General features: G+C 62.9%; 1 protein-coding gene across 8 annotated transcripts in view; it reads right to left on the reverse strand.

Moving 5' to 3' along the window:
* VAV2 (vav guanine nucleotide exchange factor 2) overlaps window positions 1–17645 on the reverse strand; it is a 152009-nt gene that overhangs the window by 106523 nt on the left and 27841 nt on the right. For 7 of the 8 annotated variants that reach the window (XM_032307820.1, XM_032307821.1, XM_032307823.1 and 4 more), the window contains one exon: window positions 14366–14482. The exons of the other annotated variant lie outside the window; for it this stretch is intronic. In XM_032307820.1, the coding sequence (XP_032163711.1) occupies window positions 14366–14482 (117 nt within the window). The remainder of the gene's footprint in view (window positions 1–14365; window positions 14483–17645) is intronic. 8 annotated transcript variants of the gene reach the window in all.

The raw sequence follows: 17645 nt of genomic DNA on the forward strand, positions 1-17645 counted from the left end.
CAAGGCTACGCAGCACAACCGAGGTCCCCCAAGCCCGGGCCTGTCTGACGCCAGCCCGTCCTCAGCCCCGGGACGCACGGCCGCCCCACGGTCACAGTCGTGTCCTCCGGTCCTCACCCACACTTGACTTCCCTCCGACCCCCGTCGCCGGCCGGCCTGCAGCTCCCGTGGTTTGCGGCTGCACCGCCCACCGCAGCCTCCTCGCCGCCTCGCTTGCTGCCACGTCTCCGCGTTTCCGGTGCTGGAGGATAAAACCACCGCGGTGCCGGCTCCGGAAGCTTCCACGGAAGGAGCACCATGGCCACGCTTCCCCTGAGTTCTCACTGCCAACCTGCGCAGCAGGTCCTCGTGAGGACCGGAGGGCCCGGCCCGGCTGGGGTGAGCCAGGGGACCCGAGGGCACTGTGGAGCTGCCTCCTGCGACCTGTCCCAAAGCCACACAGCCCTGGGCGGGGGCTTCGCGGAAACCGGGCACCCGGACTCCCAGCCCAGGGCCTCCCTGTCCCCAGTGGCCGGGAGGGCTGACCGGTGGCACTGCCTTTCTAACCCCAGGTCAGACAGGGCCTCTCACTGAGGAGAGGCGCCAGGACACTGGATTTTTCCTGAACGTTCCTCCCGTCTCGGGAGGGAGAAAGGGCACTTAGCCATTTTTGCCACCAGCTAAAATATTTCAGTCTCAGATCAAGAAGGAATGCAAGCCGGAAACAGCACACGGCTCCGCGCCAGACGGATTTGGTCTGTCCCAAGGAAGCAGGACAAACAGGGCGCTCTTGGCAACCCCGGGCAGGAGGGGAAAGGCCCGGCCCCTCCTTTGTGTTGAGCCCAGAACCAGCTCCTGCCAGCTTCAGACCCCAGTGTGGGCCTGCCCTCGGCCCAGGCGAGGTGCTCACACGTGTGCACCCCACCACGGGCCAGGGGCCAGGCTCCCCTAACTGCACGAGGGCCCCCGAGATTCAAAAGCAGCAGCGCACACCGTGAGGAGATCTTGCATCAGAGGCCCAGCTGACAGCCTCATCCGGTCGTCCTGAAAGGTTGTCCTTGGGGCCTCCCCTCATTCAGGGCCTGGGCTCCCAGGGCCAGGAGAGAAAGGCCAGGCCCTGCCTTGGACCCCCCAGAGAGCCAGGAGGCAGGCCTGTGTCCCCCTCGGCACAAGGGCTCAGCCTGAGACTGCTAAGGCCCACCCTTCCAGGCGCAGCCCTCCTGCCTCGGGGACTGTTCCTCCCCACGTGCCTGCCCTCTGAGCGCCCTAGCTGGCCCTCCCCAGACCCCAGGACACAGGGGTTGGCCTGGGGCTGGGGCTGCGGTCACCCTGAGCTCCCTCTGCTGTCTCACTCACCTGCCAACCTGCCACAGTGCCCAGTGAGGACCGGCCGTGCCCTCCACACTGATGGGAGCCCCACCTGGGGGGCCTGAGGGTCACGGTCCCCGTGGGCTCCAAGTACCCTGCACATGCCCGAACGGAACACCCCCAACTCCGAGCTTCCTGGCTGGTCAGCCGCGGGGCACTGGCACCAAGTACGGATCAGAAACTCTAACTGGAGATGTAACTCATAATTAGACTTTCATTAATTAAAAATGGGAAAACTAATTACTTAATAAATGCCACTGGCTTCATTTGCATCAAATCTGAAAACGTATTTTCCTAAGAGGAGAGAATATTCACAAAGGTCCCCAGAGGGCAAAGCCAGGCACATGGACTCAGCAGGTCCCCCGATGACCTTGGCCCTCAGCCTCCAAACTCTACCCCCCGGCCACCCCCCAGACAGCCCCCCACATAGGAGCAGAGGCTGGGGGTCTGTCCCTCTCAGCACTCTGTCCCCGGCATCTGGCCTGGCTGGGCACTCCCCCGTAGGTGGCTGTGGAAGGCGGGGAGGGGGTGGCTCTGGATGTCCAGGAGGAGAGCTGAGTCTCGCTCTACGGTCGCTGGCCTCTGGGTGCCAAGCCCAGACACAGTGGGACCCATCTCCTGACCGCTGCATCCTCCGGCCAGACCAAAGGAATGACGGCTGCAGCCGGGCTCCAGCCTGAGCTTGGCCCCTCTGCCGTGACATGGAGCGCACACGGTGCCTCCGGTCTAGACAGACCCAAGAGTGCCCGCCTTCCCTGCCCCGACCTGCGACCTACACTGCACGGAGTGTGAGACCTGGATCAAAGGTGTCCACACCTTCCGTGCCACGCACAGCAGGCAGCCAGGGGCCACTGTGGCAGTGCCACCGAGGCTGCAGTCACAGCCACTTCACTCCCAGGAGGGCCCCACAATGGCCACCATGTTTGCAAGGCTGTGCTGAGTCCGGTACGTCCACACAGCCTAGGCCAGAGGCACACCTTCCCGGGACAGCCGGGGACGGTCCCAGTGCTGGCTGGACCAACGTGAGGGGCTGGCCTTGACCTCCCGCACCGGGCCTTCTCGTCTGCGGACTCAGCCGAGCCCACCCGTGTTCACACTCTCCTTCTACGTCCGCTGAGCCGCCCATCACCACGATGACCGGCCGTTCCCGGGAAGCGGCCTTCGTATCCGGCACCAGGGACCCCTGCTGCATCTGGGGGCAGCCCCTCGGCATCCCGGAGGCCACCCCGGGGAGCGGGCTCCAACTTCAAAGCCGGCCCCACCGCGTTCCCACGAGCTCCTCCTGCTCTACCTGGTTCCGTGCAGAGGCCGGGAGGAAGCCTCAGGCCCGAGCACGAACAGCAATCAGCCGCTGATTAACACGGATCTCCACAGAGCCCGTCCGCCGAGGCGCTCGTGCTTCATGGAAATTCAGCCACGAGCAAGCACTGGACATGAGGGTCGTTCCAATGACGTCTGCAGGTAGCAGTCGCGGTGATGCTCCTAGTACTGGTGGTCAGAGGGGCCGGGAGACGGTGTGCCTCTCTGGTCTCAACCAGACAGCACACAGGGACAGAGGGGGCTCCAGCTGCCGCGAGCCCTGGAATCCCGGGGCTCCTGGTCCATCTGGGGCTGGTGAGGGGCCTGGGCACCCTGAGGTCTCAGCTCACTCTGCAGCTGCTGGAACCTTCTCCTCCGACTCCTCTGTTTCTGGGAGGCACAGGGCAGCCCCCACCTCCCCTACCTGGCTCAACTAAGGGAAAAGCATGCCCACCAGGTCATCTCTGTTTCCTTGGCTCTGGCAAAACTGTGACCCCAGAACTGTCTTCCCAGCCAGGGTCCCACACTTTGGGAAGGGGCCTGACGCCCCCACGGGAAAGCAGACGTGCCCTGTGGACCAAGTGCCCCACACGGGGAAGGTGCTGGGGCTGGGTGACTTTTAAGGATGGGGACCTTGGCCGGTGAAGCGGGGCCTGGACGGGCTCTTCTCAGACTGACAAGCAGACGTGGCCACTCGGCAGACACTTCTGTTCCCTTCCTGTTTGTCTTCAAAACAAACCACTGCCCTCCCTGGAACAGATGCTCCCACGACTCACTACAAAAGGGGCCAAGACCGCCCAGAGGACAGTCTTTTCCAGAAACAGAGCTGGGAAATCTGGACGTCCGCATGTGAAGAACGGGACAGTCGGACACTGACCTCCACCGCAAACAAAAAATTAGCCGGACATGGATCAAAGACCCGCATGTAAGACCTGAAACCGTAAGGCTCTTGGAAGTAAATGCAGGAGGGGCTCCTGGGGGGCTCGATCATTAAGCTTCTACCTTCGGCTCAGGTTGTGATCCCGGGGTCCCGGGATGAAGCCCCACATCAGGCTCCCTGTTCGGCGGGGAGGCTGCCTCTCCCTCTGCCTCTGCTGCTCCCCCTGCTTATGTGCTCGCTGTTAAATATATAAACAAAAAATAAATAAATAAACCAAAAAAAAATATATATATATATATAATCTTTTTTTAAAAAGAAGTAAATGTGGGAGAAAAACTTCCTGACACTGGATTCAGAAATGATTCATTGGGCAAGGCACCAAAAACGGAGGCAACAGAAGAAAAAACAGCTACACTTGACTTCAAAACCTGTCTTTCATGCATCCAAGAACACTTCTTGGGAGAGTGGAAAGCAAGCCACGGCATGGGACAGAGTGCCTGTGAATCACGTGCCTCTCAGGGGTTCATAGCCTGAATATATAAAGAGCTTGTACCACTCAACAACAAGGAATGGATTAGAACATGGGCGAAGGCCTTGAACAGACATCTCCCCAAAGATGACATGAGAAGGTACCCAACATCTCGAACCATGAGGAGAATGCAAGTCAAAACCACAGTGAGATCCGACCTCACGCCCTCCGGGGTGGCTGTATCTCGTATCTCTCACTCTCTCTCTCTCTCACTCACACACTAACCAGTGCTGGCGAGAATGTGCAGAACTTGGAGCCCTCGTGCCCTGCTGGGAATGAGAAACGGTGCAGCCGCTGTGGAAAGTATTAGAGCCATTCTTCAAAACACGCACAACCAGCACGGGATGGGCCGGTCCCCTTCTGGGCAGGCGCCCGAAACAAATGACAGCAGGAACCCAAACAGCGACTCGCACACCCGCGTCCCCAGCAGCACCGGCCGCAGCAGCCGGAAGGGAGAGATGGCCCAAATGTCCATCCACAGGGGACAGGCAAGCGGCACGTGGCGAAGCCGCACGAGGGCCTACGACCCGACCTTTAAGAAGGACGGGACGGACACTGACAGGCGCCACCGCGTGGGTGAACTCGGACACGGGATGCTGAGGGGAGGATGCCGGACGCAAAAGGCCACGTGGACGGGATCCCTGCCTCCGGAAGAGGCAAACGCACAGAGACAGAGAACAGATGGGTGGTTGCCGGGGGCCGGGGCACGAGACAGGAGAGACGGTTCCCTCCTGGGGCAACGAAACAGTTCTGAACAAGACGGCAGTGGCGGGCCCACCGCGCCGTGAATATGCAGAACGCCTCTGGACTGAACCCAAAAATGGCTAAAATGATCCATTTTATGTTCTACCCATTTTATCACAACAATTTCTTTTAAAAAATTAAAGTCTGGGCACCTGGGTGGCTCAGTCACCGAAGTGTCGCCTTCAGCTCAGGTCACCATTCCGGAGTCCTGGGATGAGCTCCGCGTCAGGCTCCCAGCACGGCCGGGAGGCTGCTTGCCCCTCCCCCCGCCCCGTGCAGGTGAGTGCACACAGCACAAGCTCTCTCTCTCTCCCAAATAAATGAATAAAATCTTTAAGAAAAAGAACAGGTTTTTAAAAATAAGGAAAAGAAGAAAGTCAAAAAGGACCACCCAGGATACACAGCCGCGGGCTCCAGCCCAAACTCCCTGATCCCTGAATGGGGCAGGGGGGTGGACAGCCCAAACGATGCAGCCTTCTGGGGGGCGGGTAGGAGGGGGTAAAGCTTTTGGAACCGCCATGGGGCCTCTCCCCGACGCGGTCCTGGCCGCCCTCCTTGTGATTCAGAGGAGACGCCCCGCCCCCACCATCTCAGACCCGACCCCGCTGCTGGTGCCTGGTCGCTGGGGGTGGCCGACCCCTCCTTGCCTTTGCAACAAGGAGCATTGCCCGGGAAGGGCCTCCCAGGGTGCCAAGAAAGGATACCTTGTCGCAATTAATTATTCACATTTTGCTACTTTTTCTCTCTCCCCTTAGCCCTGCTCTGCATTTTTTGCTGCAAACATCAGCCTGTCAGGCTTCAACAGAAACAATGTCTTGGAGCCCTGGGGAGAAACAATTAGCCAATTAATATTTAATTAACTGCGGACAGACAAAAAAGGCACGCATGAGTCACCCCAGGCTGGGCTGAGAAAGCGCTAACTCTTGGCCGCTCGGGTGGGGCTGCTGGCAAAGCCAGACACAGAGGGAGGAGGACTCGGACAGGGACAACAGGCGCGTCCAGGATGACCCCCACCAAGGGATCATCTGGGCGACCGTGTGCTCACAGATGGGGAAACTGAGGCCCAGATGTGCGGCCTGGGCGCGTCCTCCCGGCCCACCTCCTCCACCCCAGCCTCTCTGTCAGGTGTGACGGAGTCCGGCGTCCCCACGTCCTCTCTGCCCGGAAATGAATCGTGAGCAAGAAGGAGGTTAAAAGGTCCCCGTGGCTCCTCAGCCGAGGCCCCTCTCGGAGAACTCTCGGGCCAGGTGTGGGCGCCACCTCCTCCCCGGGACCCTGCCCAGCGGTTTGGAGGCACCATCACAAGGGCGCAAAGGCCCCGGGCCTCACGCACAAGGGCTGCCCACCCCACACCGGGGGCCCTGGGGGCAGACGCAGGCCGCCCAGCGCGGCTCTGCACACCTGTTCGTTGTCAGGACTCGGCACAGAAACCGAAACGTAGCCCCGACTCCCTCCGCCACCGCGGAGGCGGGGTCAGCCAACAGCTGGGGTCTGGAAGCAAAGAAAACCACTCCCAGCCGAGTTAGGAGACAGCAGGTCAGCGTGTGCACAGATGTGTGCACACGTGTGCATGTGTTACACGTGTGTGTGCGCAGATGTGCGTGCGTGCATCTGGCTGTCCGGGTCCCCGGAAAGCAGGTGGGCTCCTGGCGGCGGGAAGGGACGGTCCGCAGACAGGAGGAGGCACGGTTTGGAGCAGGAAACCGGCACCACCAGCCCCGCACTGGGCCCTGCTCGGCCTGGGGCTGCTCCTCCCGCATGGCGGCCACGTCTGAACAGAGAGTATGCGGCGGACTCGGTGTCCGGAGCGCCTGGTCGAAGACACACAAGTAGTCGCCGCAGGGTCACTGTCTGTGAGTCCTCAGACAAGCCTCGAGGGAGCGCCCAGGGCTCTGCACCCCGCAGGGGAGTGAACACACACCGGAGGAGCCGGGCGAGCACGCGGCAGTGCAGGGCCAGACAGAAGGGGTGTCCGATCGATGTCCTGAGGCTGCCTGCCCCTCCTCCCCCGACCAGACAGCACCCCAGGGACTCGCTCATCGATGCAGACGCTAAACAGAGAAATCGATGATGGGGCTGACGCAGCACAAGCTGGACGGGGTGAGGCTGGTGCTGGGCCACAGGAACCACCGGCACACCCTGCCCCCCGCCAAGGCCACCAGCCACCTGCTCAGCGGGGCAGGGGACGAGGGCACCACCCTGAGAGCAGCGGGTTCCAAAACCAGCGCGCACGGCCGCACCTGCCAGGCCCTCCTCCACACTCCTCAAAGGGACAGCCGGGCTACAAACCCATTTTACAGATGGGGAGACTATGGTCCCAAGAGGTGAGGTGACTTCTGAGTCCCGCTAAGTGCCCTCTGGGCACCACTCCGTCTGGAGCTCTGAAAGCCGTCTCAATGGCTCCGTCCCCACCTGGCTTCTAGAAGCATTCGTGCTGCCAAGAAGCCCTAGGACAGTGGTGAGCAGGATTGGTGGGAGAGGCAGAGGGGCAACAACAGGAACACAGGGAGGTCTGGCAGAGCAAGCCGGCTCCGTCTCGTGGGCCCACTCCCCAGCAGACCGCTGGGGTGCTGAGGTCTGTGCTGATGGGCTCAGTGGGAAGACACTTGCCCCAAGCACGAGGGGAAGGGCCCCTGTGTCCTACAGACAGAAGGGGGTACGGGGTGGGGCCACAGGTCCAGGCTCTGGACCCAGCCAGGGCAGTAGGAGGGCCGGCAATGCTGGCAGACGTGCCCCTGCTTCCCATGCCCAGGACATCATCCCGGCATCCCACAGCTGCAACCAGGCCTGCCACAAACCGCCCCCACCAAAGCCCCAGTCCTGGCGAGGGCGGCCTGGGCTGTTACGGACCACTCGTTTCAAACTACATTTTTAGCCTCTTTGGAATCCTTAGAGCAAAACGCCAGGCAAATGCACCATGGAAAGCAGGTAAGAGCAGGCTCACTCTGACTCAGCAGACCCTGCCCTCCCGGCCTCCTGAGAGGCCCAAAGTGGTTTGAAATCCCCTGCAGGACGGAACTGGCGGCACCTGTTCTGACCTTCGTGTGGGAAGACACGCAGTCGCTGCCCGGCGTCAGCGCTTCCTTGCTTTGGTCCTCTTGTGGCCTCTCCCGCAGCAGGACAGCCCAAGGGCCTCCACTCGGCCCCGCCGGCCTCCACGCCGGCCTCGAGCCCAGCTTCCCGACGCCCCCTGCAGGCGGCAGAACCCCTCAGGGCTGACCACGGCCTCTCCCCGCGTAAGGCCTCCAGGTGAGGCGTCCCTGGAGAAAAGGAGGGGGAGCCAGAATCCGCCAGCAGGACCCCCACAGCCCCCGACCGCACCATCACTGTGGGGCTCGCGTACCTTCCTACATCATGAGGTCCCTGAGGGCTCGGGGAGCCAGCAGGCAGCCCCGCCCCTGCCAGCGACAGGAGCAGAAGGACGAGAGGGGACGCGGGCAGAAAGCGGGGACGGGGCCGCCCGCGTCACACCCTGACTACGCAGCGGCCCGTGGGCCCAGCCCAGCCTTGCCGACGGCCAGCTCTCACCACGGCTCCAGTTTCTGAGCCTAGAAAATGTCTCTGTGAACCATAAATCGGAGAATTAGGCACACTTGTCGGAGGGCGTGCAGACCTTCCTCGAGGGCCATCCGTTCTGCCCAAACGGAGGCTAGAGTGAGCCCCACTGACCGGGGCACCTGCGGGTCCCAGGCAGGTAGGGAGGCATGGGCTGGGCTGGGGCAGCGCCCACTGGGCACTATGGGGCGCCCTGTGGGGGGAGGGCCTGGAGGGCCACCAGATGCCCAGGCCCCCCAGGCCCCGGCAAGGCAGCTGACCCACTGAGGGCTCCAGGGTATCCTGACCAGAGGCTTCCCGGGCTCCTCCTAGAAGAACCACGTACCCACACAAAGGCAGACCGGCCGGCGCCCCACGTGCAGAGTGCGATTCTAGACACCTGGGGGACGTCGGTAACCCAAGTCCCCACGGCCAGGAGGTGGACGGCGACAGGCACGCCGAGAAAGGTGCCTGTCGTACTTCGTGGTGGTGCCGCGCTCCAGGGAGCCGGCAGCGAGGGGCACGCCACCTCCCAACAGTGAGATCGGAACAGAGACCCCACAGCGGGGAGGGAGGCGGCCCTGCAGCCACGGGAGAACGTGCCGGGCGGGGGGCGGAGGGTAGCTGCAGGCGAGCCCAGAAAAGCGAGTGAGTGCGGCAGGAGCGGGCAGCGGGCCAGGAAGGGCCATTCCCTGTGGGTTGGGGTCAGCATCCTGCTGTGAGGGGCGGTGAGGACGCCCCACGTTGATGCACATGGGAAGATCACGTGAGCCGACCTCAGGGCCCAGCGCTCTCCAGGGACCAAAATACCAGAAAAAAATCACAGAAACTCTGCGGTCTCACCAGGATCTTCTCTCCAAAATTCCCAACCACCTTGCAAGCCAGGGCCATGGCGTGCCCTGGAAGACCCAGACGAAGCGGGTCCCCTCCGCAGCCCTTCCCACGCCCGCTCCCACGCTGGGCCCCGTGCGTCCAACAGAGGGCACGAAGGGACAAGAGGAAGAGTCCACCTGCAGCAGACTTTCCTACCGGCAGGCCCCGCGGCTCATGCGCCCCACGCGCACCGCCCAAACTTAATCCCTTTACCGAGAGAAATACCGGGGGAGCCAGTTCTCCTGTCCTCCCGCTCCTGGGGGATGGAGCCTGCTGGGGGCCGAGCGGGAAGAGGAAGAAACCAGTGCCACCTCGACCGGGCCCCGCGCTGCCCGTCCCCGCTGAGACCTCACACGCCACACGAGGGGCCACAGTCTTCATCTCATCCCTGCAGAAAGGAAAGCTCGAGGAGCCCAAGCCTTCGCAAAATGGACCCCCACCCAGGTCTAGAGGACAGGAAGTCCCTCTCTCTCTGGCCGCCCACCCCCACCACCTGGCTCTAACAGAACCCACACAAGAGAAGGCTCCAGAAGGCAAGCACCTGGCCAGCTTCCCCTGGTGAGCGGGCTAGTTCCTTCATGGCTGGCCGCACCCAGGGCTCCCGCAGCCCTCGAGGGTCTCCAGGGGTCCACCTGTCCGCCGCCCCCACCAAGGCCTCTGCACGGGGTTTCGCCAGGGAGTAGAGAATCCGGCCTGCCCCTCCCAGCACTGCTCCCGGGTCAAGTACACACCTTCTGAAGCTTCGTGGGCCCCAGACGCCAGCTCCCTCTGTACCTGCCCTGCTCGGCCCACTCTGCCCCCACGGAGAGGCCAAAGGAGACGCCCAAGGGCCTGGGGCCGGGCCAGTCTGTACACAGGCGGCGGGAACCCGCCCCAGCTCTCCAGAGCGGGGAGGGGGCTTAGTCTGTCCCATGACACAAGCCGTGCTCGCTCTCAGTGCACGGGATCCTCCCGCAACGAAATCGCAGAGAAGGTCCAGTGTCATGGCTGAGAAGTGGGCCCGGCCCGGCATCTCCTGGGGAAATTCTAGGATTTCCACTCTGTCCGTTCTTCTGCAGGTGATGGCACAGGAGCTAATCTGGGCCTCCCCTTGGAGGGCCAAGACCATGTCTCTCCCTTTCATCTCTACCATCGTGAGTGCTTCACAAATGCGCAGTATATTAAGTGCTAATGGCTTGGGGGGGGGGGGTAGATGGTGCGCGGCTGGGCGGGCGGGTGTGTGCACGGGTGTGCAAATGGCTGGGTGGGTGGACAGAGGAATGAATGAATGCACCAATGCCTTCTCTCCCCAAGGAATGACTCAGCAACACTGGAGAAGGGAAGCTGAAAAGCAGCTGCTTGGAAACAGCTTGTCCGGACAAGGACAGGGTCTGCCTTCCTGCTGGCGGGGACTCAGCACTCCGGGGCCAGCGGTGGGGGTCCGGGGCAGGGCAGAGCGGGCAGTCGCGTCTGACAGTCTGACGTGAGTGACGGCGCCCAGGCCCACCTGGAAGAGTCAGGCTGAGCCGGTGGAGCTCCTGGAGGGCTCCTCAGAAGGCTAAGCCGGGCCCATGGGAAACTCCAGAAACATCCCTGAAGAGACACACAGAACCTACACTCCGCTTCTGTGCCCAGACGGAGCTATGCACGGGGACCTCCCTGCCAGGCCCCCTCAGAAGATAACACCCGAATAAAGACAGACGCGCTCCTTCTCACCAGCCCGCCAGCAGCCTGCCCTCCCGCCCGGCGCCCCACGCAGTGCCACCCTCCAGGGGAGGGAGAGTCCCTGAGCCTCTGGGTACCAAGCCACGGGCGCTGAGGCTCTGCCGGGATTGTGGTTTTTCCCAGGGCATTCCATCCCGGGACATCAGGAGGGACTGGCCGAGCAAACAGACTTGGGGCAGTGGGCGCCTACGGGGGCAGCGCAGCCCTGCACCCCAAGCCTCTGCCGGTCCCCAGCTCGGAAAGGCTAACCACAGGTTTACCTCAATGAGAAACACGTGGGGCAGGACGAGCTAATGGGGAGACGCTTAGCCAGATGGACGGGCAGGACGGGGCCGCCACGCAGCCAACCGGCGGTCAAGGGACCCAGGAGAGGGAAGGGAAGAACACAGGAGCCCCCGGGGCGTGCGCGGCTGAGCCGAGCTCCGGAAACACAGCCCCGCTTCCTGCTCGGCAGAGCTGGGGGGCGGGAGTCTCACCACCATCTCACAAGTGGGATTTGGAGAAACTGAGTCAGCCCCTTGGGCACCGAGGCTTGCCGGACTCAAACCCAGCCCCCGGGCGTCCGCAGTCCGTGTGCTCAGCCCTCGGGCTCTGTCTTCCAAAGATGCGGACTTAACGAGTAAAATAACAGAGGACAAAAATCAGAGGACACAGGTCTACAACGGTCTAGTTCTGTTTCAGCCAAACCTGGGGTGGGGACAGTGACAAACGCTCGGCATTTCAGGAGCCCGTACTGAGGGCTGGACGCCTCGCCACCTCCCACCGGGCAAATGGAGGTCAGAGGCACCGGGTCACCTGCCAAGTCACCCAGCCGGTGAGCAGGGCCAGAATGTCAATCAGTCTGACTCGAGGGTCACAATGTGGAGAGCAGAGGGGCGGTGGGGGAGCTCTCCCCTAGCCCTGCCCCGCCCAGAGCCAAGGGGCCTCGGTGCACGGCATGAACCGAGGCCCGCCCGCACACAGCGCCCAGGTCCGAGGCGTCACAGCACCTCCATTCCTGGCAACGCCCCGCCGCAACTGCAAATGGAGACAGATGACAAATGAAGAGCCCGCTCCCGGTTTCCACCGCAGAGGCCGCGGCATGGCAAAGCAGCACCAATGTCCATCACTGTGTGATGTGGGCAGACCGGGGGCCAGCGCCAGCCGCAGCCCCGACGCAGCCCCTCTGCGTGCAGCTGGGACACCGCCCTGGAGCCAAGCAGCCTCCCTGAACCCCTGAGGAGCACGAGCCCACCCCCCACCGCTGCACACCGCACGGCCACACGGTCGGTGGGTCGTGTGACGGGAGTCTGAGCTACGTGAATGGGCATCTGTCTTACACCGTCGCACTCAGCTGTAGCACATCAAAACCAAAATGCAATTATAGACTGTCTCCCCCGCCCCCCGCCGGCCGAGAAAGGAGCCTGGCCAGGGTGTATCCTGCCTTGTCCTCCACACGGTTATCGCAAACAGCAGCTCTGTGCGTGAGTATATGCCACGTACGTGTGTGTGAGCGTGAGTATATGCCACATACGTGTGTGTGTGCGTGAGTATATGCCACGTACGTGTGTGTGTGCGTGAGTATATGCCACGTACGTGTGTGTGTGCGTGAGTATATGCCACGTACGTGTGTGTGTGCGTGAGTATATGCCACGTACGTGTGTGTGTGCGTGAGTATATGCCACGTACGTGTGTGTGTGCGTGAGTATATGCCACGTACGTGTGTGTGTGCGTGAGTATATGTCACGTACGTGTGTGTGAGCGTGAGTATATGCCACGTACGTGTGTGTGTGCGTGAGTATATGCCACGTACGTGTGTGTGCGTGAGTATATGCCACGTACGTGTGTGTGAGCGTGAGTATATGCCACGTACGTGTGTGTGAGCGTGAGTATATGCTACGTACGTGTGTGTGCGCACTCCTGGCTGCTACGTACGTGTGTGTGCGCACTCCTGGCTGCTACGTACGTGTGTGTGCACTCCTGGCTGCTACGTACGTGTGTGTGCACTCCCGGCTGCTACGTACGTGTGTGTGCACTCCCGGCTGCTCCGTACGTGTGTGCGCGCTCCCGGCCAGGGCACTGCCGTGCACAAGGAGGAAGAACGCGAGAGCGGCTCCAGTCCCTTTGAAAGCAACCCCGGGGAACTGAGAAGCCCACTGACGGGACAGGACGCCAGCAAGACCCAGCCCAAGCTCGGTGCTCCCGCCCCAGCACACGTGCCCGGGGGCACAGGGAGGCAGGCGGCCGGGAACCCCAGACTGGGACATCGCAGCAGCAGGGACTCGAGTGAGCCCTTCTGGGGGAACGGAAACCGCTCAGAAGGGGCGATCGCACAGGGATGGGTTCTTGTGGGGGTCTGTGAATCTCCTGTCTAGCAACTTCCAGAACGCGGGGAGGGACCGTCAGGCCAGGTGGCTTATGGGAAAGTCCAGGCTACTGCCGGTGACCGCAGCGCCTCAAGGAAAGGGTCCTCTCGGAGCCCGCTGCGCAGCACTCGCAGCGGCAGATCCAGAAGCCCCCCCTCCTTTCATAAATGATGCATTCACAGCACATTTCCTCAAACACCCAGTCCCCGATAAGGCTTCTCAGACAAATTAAGCAATAAATATCTTCTGATGTTTCCCATCAGCAGGTGGAAACGGCTCCTCGGGCAGTCCGGGAAGCGGCGGTCTGGCTGAGCCTGTGCCAGCAGCCCGGTGTGGGGGGAGGGGGCAGGACGTGGTGTGGGGGGGGGGCACACAGAGAACAGGGACCCCCAGATCGCAGGCAGCACAGAACCAGTTCTTCCCTCCCGCCCCCAGCCTCCACACAGCGGGAGATATCACGGCCCCCATCCCAGCCACGTCCAAGGAGTGGCCTGGGACCACACGTGACATCTCACGTGGCTGTGAAGGCAGGCTTGCCACGAAGCCAGCTCACAAAGGAGCTGAAACCCCCGTCCCCCGCCAGCCCGCAGACTTTGCGGCTGCCCCGCCTGGGGTCGTCCCTTGCCTGGACCCAGCAGAGCTTCTGGGTTGTCTGCCACGGACCCGGGGGAACCTGGGGCTTCGGTCATCAGCGACCCCCCCACCGCCCAACACACGCTTGCAGCCAGAGACCGCTCCGCTTGCTTCTGGTATAACCACCATGGACCCTGTCACACGCACCCCGATAATCACAGCACCTTCCGCATCTCGGCCCCCTCGCAGGAGCCGGGCGCCCCGTCAAGACCCGGAGATCCCGGGCAGCAAGTGCCCCGTCTCCACCCACATCCACGCCCGGCTCGCCCTCCAGCCCCCTGGATTCTCGATGCCTGATCTCACCTTGGGGGTCCTGCTACCCTCCGCCCCCCACGCGCCCTCCTGTCTGTAACGCGTCCCCGCCTGCGGGTGCAGGGCACGGCCGTGCTGGAGGGGCCAGGCCTGTCCCGTCCGGCCCCCCTGCACTGAGCCAGTGCTCGGCCCCTCCGCCCGGACCCTGGAGGAGAGAGCGCTCACCTTCCCAAAGTCCCGGACGTCGAAGAGGTCAAAGGGGTCAAACAGCTCGCTGTTTCGCAGCCCAAATTTGTCGTGGCAGACTTTCAGGAACGTGCGGATGTTCTTCAGGCACAGGAACTAGAGAACAGAAGACAAGACTGAGCCTGTCGGGTCTACGAGAAGAGCCGTCACCGCGGCGAGCTCTGGCTTCCGGGAGCGGCAGAGACGCGCACTCGGGCCCGGGGCAGCCTCGCCCCCGCCGGCCCGAGGGTCCAGACGTCATCAGTGCCCCCGGCTCACCTCGGCCACTCATGATCCTTTGTCCCATACCCTGCCCAGAGGATCCAGCTTGGACGATGGGGACCGGAAATATGCTGGTTTGAGTCGGCAAAAACAGAGCACGATCACACACGCACACACACTCACCACCTACCCCGGCCCAGACCTGCCCCCGTGGAAGCCGTCCGTCCGCGGCGCCCCCCAGGAACGGCACACACCCGTCTCGGCGGGAGGCGAGGGGACGCACCGGGGCCAGAGCCCCACAGCCACAGTCGGGGCGTCTCCTCCACCCGGCAGCCCCGCCTCTGAGCTCCCACCCGCACTGCGCTTGGTGGAGCCGCTGGGCTTGGGGGCTGAACGGGAAGGCCGGCCGCAGCCCCGTGGGGAAGGAGCTGGTAAAGAAGGCAGGGGGGCAGCGGGCCAGGCGGCCTGGAGAGCAGGATTCGGAGGGGCCCAGCCCCAGAATCGAATCCTGTCCACTGATCCCCACCGCAAGACCAGTGACAGCAGCTTCGGCTCCTGATGGCGGCCCTCCAACCGCATGTCTCGCTGGGCCACGGTGAGCGCTTGGACGGCCCAGCAGTCCAGCTGGCGAGGGCGTCCCCGAGGCAAGGACAGCGGCAGGCGTGGCCCGGGGTCCCGGAACTGCAGACGCTTGTCCTCCCCGGCAGCCATTCCCTAAGGGCCGAGGGCTGGACAGCAAAACTGGAGCGCGTGCCGCCCACCGGAAATGCAGATGCAGGGACAGACGGACACGAAGGGCAGCATACATCCCACACTACGGCGGGCCCGGCCTAAACCGCGTGGCCCTCACCCCCGCCGTGCACCCCCCACGGGCCGTGCCCACCCCCCACCCGGGCTGGCCGCTCCTTCCGCCCCGGCCGCGGCTGGTCCCGGTCACGGCCAGCACGGGCTCACTGGCCTTGTGCGCGTACGGTGTTCTCTGAACACGCGAGAGCAAACCGCAGGCGTGACCCCGTCTCCCCCAAACATCCGAGGCTCCGAAGAACAAGGACCCACTTCCACAATGAGAGCCCCCGGGTCGGCGAATCCACACGGACCCCACCCGTCCTCGTCCCCAGATGTACTTCCCCACGTCCCCTCAACAAAGGCAACCGCGATGTCCTGACAGCAAAGGACATTCCGGCCCCAGGCCCAGTGATGCTTCTTGTCATGTCTCTTTCACGTCCGTGAGCCTGCACAATTTTCCAGAAGGATGGATGCATTCCAAGCACCTGCTGCCCAGCAGGGCAGCCACGAGACCCACGTGCCCACTGAGCACTTGAGATGAGGCTAGTCGGACCGAAACGGCACATTGTCGATTTTGTTCTGGTTAATGTCTGTTGAGCGGCTATGGCTGCCGGTTTGGGCCTCAGACGGTCCTGAGTCTTGTCCTCCGGGACCTGAAGCTTCTGGATCGCACGGACACAAAAGGACAGACGGGAGGAGCCCACGCACACGAGGCCAAGCTCACTGAGACGGGCAGCACGGTGGTGCCGGCGGGGTGGCCGGGCACGTCTCCTGGGGACAGTGTCAGTTTGGGACGAGGAACAAGTTCTAGAAGTCAGAGCGATGATCGTGACCAACACCGTGAAGGTGCCCAACGCGGCTCAACTGTACACATAATAAGATGCTTAAACTGGGGGCGCCTGGGGGGCTCAGTGGGTGAAGCCGCTGCCTTCGGCTCAGGTCATGGTCTCAGGGTCTTGGGATCGAGCCCCGCATCGGGCTCTCTGCTCAGCGGGGAGCCTGCTTCCCCCTCTCTCTCTGCCTGCCTCTCTGCCTGCTTGTGATCTGTCTGTCAAATAAATAAATAAAATCTTAAAAAAAAAAAAAAAAGATGCTTAAACTGATAAATTTGGGGGCTCTGGGTGGCACTGTCAGCTAAGCGGCTGACTCCTGACATGGACTCAGGTCATGGTCTCCGGGTCGGGGGATCGGGCCCCAGCAGGCTCCACGCTCGGCGGGAATCTACCCGCGTGACATTTTCCCTCTCACCTCCCCCTGTCCCCCCCAACAGAAAGGTACATCTTGTGTATCCTGACTATACGGCAACAAAACAAAACTTTTTTAAAAAGGGAGACAGAGAAGGAGACCCCACAGGACGGCCACGTGCTGGTGGGGGCAGCGACCCGGGGGCGCTCCGTGCACCGAGCAAGGCCAGCGAGGGCCGGCAAACCGCCAGGCGCAGGGAGGAGCCCAGAGAGCCCAGCCTCCATCCCAGCCAGGCGTCCAGCCTCCAGAACCGGGAGGATACATGTCCTCGGCTTCACGGCCCCCGGTCGGTGGGCCAGCCACGGGCCGCCCCAGCCCCCACCCCCGGGTCCCGGCCAGTCTCAGACCTTCCCTCCGGCCCAGCAGCCTCAGTCCGGCTCCAGCTTCCACGAAGTGTCCACACTGTGCCGTCCCCGGACTCCCATTTTTAGAGTTAATTACACGGCTCCAAACCATAATCGCAGCCGGCGAGGCCAGGCTTCCTCCCGGGGCTCAGGACGGGCGGCACCCCTTGCCCCGAAGGCCCAGCGTCTGTCTGCCTGGCCTCTCCCCGTGACAGCCGCGTGGGCCCCATTGTTCCAGGACCCGGCCCCACGCAGCTCGCGGCCCACAGAAGGCTGTCCCTGGGGAAACTGAGGGACACAGACGGGTTCAGGCCCCCGGGAGAGGGATGCAGCGGCACCGGGCCCCACAGCAAAGCGAGAGGAGGTGGCCTCACTCCCGGGGAGCGTCTGTGCCCCCGGCCGGCTCTGCTGCTCTCTGCCACGGATGCCTTTACTCCCCACCCTCCCATCATTCACCCCATTTCTCAGGAGGGGAAACTGAGACTCCCTAGCAGGAGGTAGAGCCCAGATTGGATCCACATCTGCTGTGAAGCAGCAAAGGTCCTTGGAGAGGACGGGCGTCCGTGCATTCCAACGCACTCCTCCTGTCCACTGCGCTCAGCACCGGGGTCCCTCTCGCGGCCGGCCTGCTCCAAAGGATGAGATGCATGGTCCCCCCGCCCCACCGCACCGGTGTACGGTTA

Source organism: Mustela erminea, chromosome 12, assembly GCF_009829155.1.
Source record: "Mustela erminea isolate mMusErm1 chromosome 12, mMusErm1.Pri, whole genome shotgun sequence".
Classification (NCBI taxonomy): Eukaryota; Metazoa; Chordata; class Mammalia; order Carnivora; family Mustelidae; genus Mustela; species Mustela erminea.